General features: G+C 52.3%; 1 protein-coding gene across 1 annotated transcript in view; it reads right to left on the bottom strand.

The window, feature by feature from the left end:
• Positions 1–1,429: 1,429 nt before the first annotated feature.
• Positions 1,430–9,342, bottom strand: part of Bpifc (BPI fold containing family C) — a 36,512-nt gene continuing 28,599 nt past the window's right edge. Inside the window, exons 14-17 of the mRNA XM_023717366.1 lie at positions 6,623–6,665; positions 3,638–3,701; positions 2,585–2,661; positions 1,430–1,845 (exon numbers count right to left, since the gene is read on the bottom strand). Coding sequence (XP_023573134.1) covers positions 1,723–1,845; positions 2,585–2,661; positions 3,638–3,701; positions 6,623–6,665 — 307 coding nt within the window. The 3' untranslated portion in view covers positions 1,430–1,722. The remainder of the gene's footprint in view (positions 1,846–2,584; positions 2,662–3,637; positions 3,702–6,622; positions 6,666–9,342) is intronic.

Raw genomic sequence — 9,342 nt, forward strand, 5'->3', positions numbered from 1 at the left:
CGGCGAGCGCCGAGGCTCCAAACTCCTCGCGCCAATTGCGTTCCTCCGTGAGACGGCCTTTAACATTCACTACGTTAGATCTTCGGGAGCTCGCGACAAGTCGGCTACAGCCAAGGGCAAAACGAAACTAAATACTGCCGATTTTAGTGTGAACTAGGTATCTTTTGTTAAGAAAGTGCATCGAGGGGCTGGTGAGATGGCTCAGTGGTCTAAAGCACCTACTTGGAACAAGCTTGGCAAAGCACAGGGATCGCGGTTCGATCCCCCAGCACCACATGCCAGCCACCCCGCCCCCTGGTGGGCTGAGCTGGCCACACACACATAAATGGATAGATGGATAAATAAATAAATTAAAGAAAGAAAGAAAGAAAGTGCATCGAACCGCTCACGAGGACACCTCGACACACCTCGACTCCGGGGCAGGCTCTCTTGCACGCTTGCGGAATGAATCCGCGCCTGCGCAGCCGCGCTAGGAATTGCAGCGTTTGTTCCCACCGACCCTGCCGGGCTCCCGCTAAGGTCCGACGCGGCCGCGAAGGGCATCTCTGTGCGCGGCCAACACTGGCTCATCAACGTGTTTTAGAACGCGAAGGGGCCGGCGAGAGAGCGGACGAAGGACCGGGTTCGATGCCCGGCTCCTCGCCCCGGGCGGGCCGCGCCAGCCAGAGTCCGCGCGTAGTGCTGCGTGCGGCAGGATCACTGTGAGTCCGAGCTGTGAAGTGAGACCCTGTAACAGCCAAATACATTTTTAAAAAGTGGTGACGAGGGGATCGGCGGCGCCCTGCGCAGCGCGAGGCCTGGCTCGTGCTCCGCGTGAAGGTCGGCAGCCTCAGGACCCGAGGACACGGGTTCGACCTCTGCCTGTGCTCTTCGTCTGTTGCAAGGACAGCAAGGCTCGCTAGAGCGGCGTGGACGTGAGCGGGCTGGCGCCGCCGTGCTCTGCGGGCAGCTGCGCGAGGCGCTCGGCCTTCGGTGCCTCTTCGCTATCCACAGCGCGCTCCTCCCTCCCCTCCGCCTCAGTTTCCCCCCCGGCTTGGTGTTCTAACAGCATTAATGTCAGCATCAACTCTGAACTGCCACGGAATCCTTGGGGACCGGAGGGGCATCACCCTAAAGTTTGAGCAAATGATACAAGGTGACCCCAGGGAAAATTTGAGAGGTCAGCAATTCCTCTTTAAAATCACATATTGATCTCTATGTAACCTCTGGTTGGTTTGTTTTGTTTTTCTTTTTCAGCCTCAGTTTTTGTCAGCATTACATACCTTTTCTCTTACTAAAAAATTTCTCAAAAGCAGGCTGACATTGGTAGAAAATGATTTTAATCAGACACAGGGGGCAGTAACAGTGAATATAAAATGTAAAATCCAGTATCCAGGTAGATAGAGAAAAACTCTTAAGAGAACTGACATAAATACAGACTTAGGAGTTTCCACCCACCTGGTCAGAAATGCATGCCTACCTCTTGTCCCCAGAGTCTTACAATGGCAGGCACACAGCGTCTGCGCGCCCACACTGCCCTCGGATCCTCTGTACACAGTGCACACCCCTGCTCAGCCCTTTAACCCAGGCGGCCTGCTCTAGGTTCCGCAGGGCTCCTGAGAGCAGATCTTTGCCTACGCTATTGGAAGGCCTCTCAGGTTCCACGGTGCACGGTCTTCTCTCCCAGTGGACGGGCACCATGGGTTGGGGCCGGTTACTTCCCCGGGTGGGCATGAATGGGCATCACATGGCTGGCTGCCCCGTGCCGTCTCTCCCTATCTGGTTCAGCTCTCCCCAGCCGTGGAAACCTGGCTGCTGTTTCGGGGACGTTTCATACTTCAGGTCAGTGGAAATCAAAATGAAACCCTGAAAAAAGACGCAGTGGTGAGTACCCAACTTGAGCAAGTCCTAAGGGGTAAAGGAGGGATGGTTTCTTCAGCCAGCCACAAGGTGTCAGGTCTCCCCCAGCCTTTGCCCATGCTGAGGGCATCAGAGGTACGGCTGGTGTCACCAGTGTGACTTGAGCAGAGGGATGGGCGGTTGGAAGATGTGTGTGGGGTGCGGTGTAGCTTGTGAGACCAGAGATTCCCCGAGAAACTTATTTTTACCTCCAGAAACCAAAAAGAGTCCCAAAAAGAAAGACAAATGGAAAGGTATTGGAAGTTGGTTAATAAGGATTATCTAGGAAACAGCTCTCAATAGATTCCTGAGCCCGAAGGCTGGGCTGAGTGAGCCGGAAGAGCCCATCTGTCTGTTTGGAAACTTCCTGGGCCCCTGTGTGTCTCTGCCTCTTACTGTTCTCATCTAGAAAATGGGATTAATAATCCCAGCCTTACAGCTTCTTTTGTGGAGTAAATAAAGTGTGTGAAAGCATATCTTCTTGTACTGCAGAGTGAATAAACTTGGCTAAGTAAAGTTGGACTTGGCCCAGTTTCTAAACTTTCCTTGTTAATTGCAAGCTTTAAGAGCTAAACATTTTGTTTACAAAGTTCCTCAAGCTGGAAAAAGATGAAGCAGAACAAAAGAAAACAGCAATAAGCAAAACAGGAGGAGGCTTAATCTACTATGAGAAGAATTGGGTCAGCTAAGAGAGTCAGAATCTTACCTCAAGCACTTCAATGTCTGAGTTGGCCAATGAGACATTGTACGGCCTGGGCAGGGGAAATCCTTGTTGCAATTTTGCTAAAATTCAGAAAAAGTAAAATGACTGGGCACTGCTGGCAACCTCTTTGCTAAGAGATAAGCAGGCAACTTTTTAACAGTTTATCTTGTATCTTCTCCCTCATTCTGATTTTATTCTGCCTGATGGCTCCCTAGTATTTTTCTGGAAGAACTGTGAGTCCACCTGTGTTCAGCAGAAATCCACCTGCAATTATGTGCATTTATGCTCCCAAAAAAATGATACTCTCTTTCTACTTCCCCAGTCTGTATTTTGGAAAGACCTAACTAGTGTGTCCCGGGAGCATTTCAGAGTCTAGTTAGCCGGGTGCAGTGGTGCGCAGTTCTGATCCCAACATTAAAGGAGACCGAGGCAGGAGAATTGCAAGTTCAGTCCTGCCAGGGCAACGACAAGACCCTGCCTCGAAAACTAAGAGGGCTGTGCATGTAGCTTAGTGGAGCAGCCTCTCTGGGCTTGAATCGCGACCCTGAAATAGTTTGTTCTTTTTTGTTGACTGAGCCAGACCCCAGATGCCGCGGTTCGTGAGTGACTGCAGAATTGCCATCCCGAAAGCAGTTTGGTGCCTGTGCAGGAACCACAGAGCCTTCCCGGGCAGAATCACCTCATTTCCTGCTGGCCTGAAGGATGCTTTACTGTTCTGTGCTATTTAATTCACCCAGAGTTGATGCTGGTTTTTTTGTTTGTTTTTTTCCAGTACCAGGGATTGAACTCTGAACCTTGCATTTGCCAGGCAGGCACCTATGCTACTGAGCTATATCCCTGGCTTGATGCTGGTTTTGATAAGTACAGTTGCTAACAAGACTTAGGCCTGGAGTAATCGAGTTTACAACCCTACCGATGACAGTATTTAGTGTAAATTCTGGCTCTGGCCTGGATTCCTAATAACACTCTGGAAGGGCAGGCTTTGGAGTGGACAGTCCCAGACAATCCCTACCATTTAACCAACATCAGTGACATCATCCCCCAAAAGGCCCTTACTGTTGGCCAGCGGGAGGACTCCAAAGTGTAGAATGGAGGACAGGATATTCTCGAACCTCAAGACCTGCAATGAAGGAGAAAGCTACTTCAGCTGCCCAATCAACACACTTTGCTGGTACCGTGCATGGCTTGGCATGTCCTTTCCCGACCTCACCCAGGGAGCAGCAGCCGGAGCCTTCCCAAGGGATGCACCAGCTTTGTGGGAAACCGCACTACGGGGTTTCCTGGTGGTGTCTCCCTTAGGGTAGACACTCTGCTCCCCTCTGCTGGGTCCTGGTGATGGCGGTGCACAGGGACCCGGGTGGCCGGGAATGTAGCTTAGGCACCCGCAAGTCAGCTAGCAGCCCTGTTTTGTCCACTGGGAGCCTCATGCACAGGGGAGTCTTGGTCCTATGGTAGGCTCCGAAGTTGCCCGTGTGCCGGGACACTCAGTTTCTCCCCAAGGGGCTGCGGGAGCTGGAGAGCTAGGCGAGGTGCTGGCTCCTGGAAGATCCAGGAACTCAAGATAAACGGACGAGGGAGAACATCAGCGCAGCCAGGGAGGTGTTCAGCCCCAAGAACCTCTGCAGCTGAGCAAGTGCAACTTCAGCTAAAATTCCCAGGTTTGCTTCTTGTTTTTTTTTTTTTTTTTCCGCTTTCTATGTGATGTTTGGAAAGTTACTCAGTCTCTCTGGGCCCCCAATTCATCAACTATAAAGTAAAAAAAGCAATAGGAAGATACTTTGTAATCTTCATCGCCCTGGTGGCAGAGGGTGTGACCAGGATTAAAGAAATGAGTATCACGGCAGAAGCCGTTGCCCTCCCCTCCATGCCGGCCCAGCACATTCTGCGTTGATGCTAAGCCCTTTCCTGAGGCTTACTGACGTTACGCTACGGACGCTAGCCTCGTCTCTCGGGCAGTAGGATCAGTGAGGAAGTCAGCCACGCCTTCTTGACTGTGTTGCCCACCGAGTTGCTCTTCCTGGGCTGCCCACCAACAGTGCCCGCGACAAGGGTGGGGTACTAGGTCCAGTGTCTGACCGGGACGTGTGACTTATTTCCCAGATGTGGGTTCTACTGCTGTTGGCGGCCAGTCACCCCGAAGTGAACATGAGGGTGCCCCGCTCAGATCTAGGGAGCAGGCAGATGCCTGGTGTGGCTTTCTGGACAAGTTCTCTTGCCTTCTGGGCTGCTTTCGCTCCACGTGCTGCTATCTTCTCCCTGTCTTTGTACCTTCCATCTCCCATGCACTACCTCAGAGAAGGCTGAGTGACTTGCAGGAGGTCACACAGTCAGTAAAAGGGACTTCTGTCTGGCCTCAGAGTTTATGTATGAAGTTTATGTATTACTGTGAGATACCGTCCCTTGCTAGAGAGGTAACAATAATGGAAACAGTCATTATAAACGCAATCACACACACACACACACCAAAAAAACCCCCAAAACAAAAACCACACACAATCACAGCGCCAGGCAGCCAATGGGGCAAGCGACCCCATAGCCAAGTAACAGTCCTGAGGTGGGAGTCCCCAGCTCTGGACCTGTTGCGCTGCCTCTGCTGGTCTATTTTCCTGCATGGAATCCTTCAGCACACGCTCCACGTATATGTTTGCTTGCTGTTTGCCCCCAATCCGGGCACACTCACATACGTCCTAGAACAGGTTGCCCAGTGGCCCAGGCGACATCTGGGCATGGATCATTTTCCATCCTGGGGGGCTGTCTTGTGCAGCATGCTTGGCCTCGGGGCACCCTCCTCCCACTCCAGGCCATGACGATTAAGAACGTCTCCACGCAGTGCCAGACATTGGGCTCCCCGGCCTAGCTGAGAGCCACTGCCCTGGAACGTAAGTGGCAGGTAGCACAGGTGCCGAGCAGCACCAGGCTGGGTAAGTCTTGGACAGTGAATGGATGGCACTAAGAATCAGCATTTGCTGGGCCGAGCGTGACCGCGGCCCTGCTGCATAGGACATCAGAGTCCTACACGAAACTTCTCCGTGCTAGAAGAGCCTGCCAGTGGTGCAGCCGCTCTTCTTGCAGCTAGGGCTTGAGAGCTGAGGTGCTTGACGGGGTGTCTGCTCTCAGACAAGAGGTCAGCAGGCGGGGCCTCCCCCGCCACAGAGGTGTCCACACGGCCAGCCTCGACCTAACCCCAGGAGAGGGACAGCCCGCGTTGGAAGCACAGAGCTGATCACGGCCTGCTGGTTTATGTCCAGGCTCTTCACTGGGGGTCCCGGACCCTAACGTTACCCTTCAGGATGATCTTACACAGTGAATGAAGCCGACTTGGGAACACCTCTTTTCCTAGCATCGCACAGCGTCTTAACAGGCCTTCAAGTCCCTTATGAAAGTACACTGGAGAGTTAATAGAGTTGATAGATGAGCAGAAAAGATTGTTTCATTTAAAAACCTATAGTTGGGGCTGGAGAGATGGCTCAGTGGTCTAAAGCACCTATTTGCAACAAGCTTGGAAAAGCACAGGGACCGCGGTTCGATCCCCCAGCACCACATGCCAGCCAGTCGCGCCCCCTGGTGGGCTGAGCTGGCCACACACACACACACACACACACACACACACACAAACTAAAAAAAGGTAAAAAAAAAAAAAACCCTATAGTGGGGGGGGTGAGATGGCTCAGCGGTCTAAAGCACCTACTTAGAACAAGCTTAGCAAGGCACAGGGACCGCGGTTCGATCCCCCAGCACCACATGCCAGCCAGTCGCGCCCCCTGGTGGGCTGAGCTGGCCACACACACACACACACACACACAAATTTAACAAATAAATAAATAAAATAAAACCTATAGTGGGGGCCGGGGAGGTGGCTCAGCAGAATAAGTGCTCGCCTGGCAAGCGCAGGGGCCTGAGTTCAATCCCTGGTTCTGCAAAAAAATAATACCTATAGTGATGGGTGAATCAAGGGCTCAGAGACGCAGAGAACAGTGTACCCAGAACTGTGGGGCAGAACTGCACCCTTCCCGCCCCAAGGAACCGGGAGCTCCTTCCTACCTTAATGTCGCTGCGGTTGGACTCTGGCCCAATCAGGCGAAACCTGCAAGGAAGGCTCACTTTTAGGACAATGAGAAACAGCCGGGTGTGGTGGCGCCTGTCTCGAATCCCAGCTCTCGAGAGGCTGAGGTGGGAGGACCACTGTGAGAGTTTGAGACCAGCCTGGGTTACAAAGTGAGCTCAAGACCAGCCTGAGCTGCAGAGTGAGACCCTGTGTCCTTCATAAATAAATAAAATTAAGAAAAACAAAAAAGAAAGAAGAAAGTAGATTTTTTTTTAGTTCGGTAAGACACTACTTTAAAAAGCCCTGCAAACAAACTTGGGCAATCACAAAGTTTCGGCTGCATCTTCTGCCCCTGTGTTTTGTTCTACAATCTCAGTTTTCTGAGTGCATTTGCTGATACGCTGACTGGCTGGCTGTTTGTTGGAAAACCAGCATGTGGCGCAGTGGGAAGAAGTAGCTTTGAGGTCTTCTGAACTTAACTACTGCCCTGAGCCCATGCTGTACCACAGTCTGCTCGCCTGTGGGTCCTATGCTGTCCCCTTCCCCCTTGCCTTCCCCTCCCCTTGCCCTCCCCCTTCCTCTGCCCTCTACCTCCCTTTCCTCCTCTTTCCTTTCCCCCTTTCCCTCTCCCTCCCCCCTCACTCTTCCTCTCTCTCTCCCAGAGTATGACTATTCATCCTGCTTGCCAACTCCATGGGATTAAGGAACATCTAGCAGATGAGTAGAGCATTTTCCTGAGTACATCTAGGTGGGCTGTGGAGATGTGGCCTTGGGAACTAGGTCTGGTCCCTCGCCCCTTCCTCTGGAGTGCTGTCCCTGTCCCTGCTCAGCTTCTGGCTGCTATGAATGGGCAGCTTCACCCCTCCTGGCCTCCCCTGTCCCCATGATGTTTCTGCCTGAGCCAATGGAGTCCTGAAAATGTGAGCGAGTTGAAACCTTTCTTCCTGCAAACTGTGGGTGTCAGGTAGTAGGATATCATCCCCAGCAACAGGGAAAGCTGGCGGGGACAATGGGATTGGAGCCCAGGGCTCACGCTGTGGCAGGTGCTCTCCCAGCAAGCGTCTCCTACCTGTCCTGCACCAATTTTAAAGTCAGTCTCAGCGTGCAGCAGAGCCCTAGCAAGCAGAGCTTTCTGACGTGAAAGGTGAACTGTGAACAGAATGCCTGAGTCTGACTCCTACTTCTGTCCTTCCTAACTGTGGACATCCATGATAGCTCAGCTTGCACAACTACAAAGTGAGCTCAAGCCAGCCTGAACTGCATAGCAGTCTCAAAAAAAAAAAAAAAGAAAGAAAGAAAGAAAGAGGTAGGTCACAGTCAGTGACCTAAAAATGGATGTTTTCACTTGGGTCTACAAATGCCCAGCAGCTAAACATAAAACAAAGCTTGATTTTTCACAGCGAACCAGGGTAAAGGCCTTGTGAGTGCCGCGTGCAGGCGTGGCCGGTGTCAGGGCGTCCTTCTGGCGGCCCTAACTCTACCGAGCCTGAGTCATCACCCATCAAGACTGGCGACACCAGGGTAAGAGATTCACAGGGAAGCTGAGCAGTGTCCAGCGTCTGCCCGCCCTGGGCCTCTGGTCACCTCGGAGCCCCGCAGAGCCTTGCATGGCTGCCAGCGCCCTCGCCCTGAGTCAAGGCACCCTTCCAGCTACTCAAGCTTTTCTATATATTAGTGTTTTGCTTGAATTTCATCTCTGCTAAGCAAGACCCAGGCTAGCTGTGGTCGGCAACAGTATATGGTGCAAGTCCCTGTGCCTCAACACCACTCGTAGTTTTGTTTTTTTTCTGAGTAGAATATATTTATTGGGGAAAGAAAGCTCCTGTCCCAGAGAGGGACGGAAGGGGCCCCCAGTGGGTTGTCCCCCTCCCTCATAGTGAGAGTTAAGTTATGCGTAGCATTTGAAATATACAGTAGATGTTCGGCCAGAGCCTCCCAGCTGAGGAGACTGAGGAAGGCCTGGAGCCAGCCTGCGGTGTCTGCTCACTTGGGCCACCGCACTGCGGGCCCCGTGCCTTGGCTCTCGCAGTTCCCTTTCCAGACTCTGCCTGCGCCCTTTCTTTGTCTGGCTTTACAGTTTGGATCACAATGGTCCCAGATCCTCATGGGCTTGGAAGGGGGGTGGACTTGCCGTGAGGGCATGAGGTCTGGTGGGAGGTGGAACGTCACTGTCATTGCGGCCGAAAGGGCTTGCCCCTCCCCAGCTCCTTCCTGCTCCCTGCTTCCTATCCGCCACACCCTGAGCAGCTCTCCTCCGCCCGGCCCCTCTGCCGAGCTGTCTTACCTTGCAGTGGCCTGCTATGGACTGAAATGAAAGCCAAGATAAACCTCTTCTTCCTTAAATTTGGGGTGTTTGGTATTGTGTCCCAGCAGGATGGGGACACAAGGCTGAGGAAGGCAGCTAAGACAACTGGTTAATTCTCTATAATCTGTTAGAATTTAACTCGAATGCTTTTGCATCTCAGAATCTTCCTGTGACATTTAAAGAGCGAGTTTCATAGAAAGATGTTTGCTTACTATCAGTCAATGTCCTGGGAGCATGAGTTAGGTTTTGAGTTGGCTTCAGTAATATTTATAACTAATAATAAACCCCAGAAAACCAGCTAAGTCTGGCAAGGACCAAAGAAGAGGCCAGTGGCGCTTGGGCTCAACCTGGCCGGCACGAGAAGTCCGTGAAGGGCTGGAGAGATGGCTCAGTGGTCTAAAGCACCTACTT

The sequence above is a fragment of the Octodon degus genome, unplaced genomic scaffold, assembly GCF_000260255.1.
Source record: "Octodon degus isolate 3935 unplaced genomic scaffold, OctDeg1.0 scaffold00004, whole genome shotgun sequence".
Classification (NCBI taxonomy): domain Eukaryota; kingdom Metazoa; phylum Chordata; class Mammalia; order Rodentia; family Octodontidae; genus Octodon; species Octodon degus.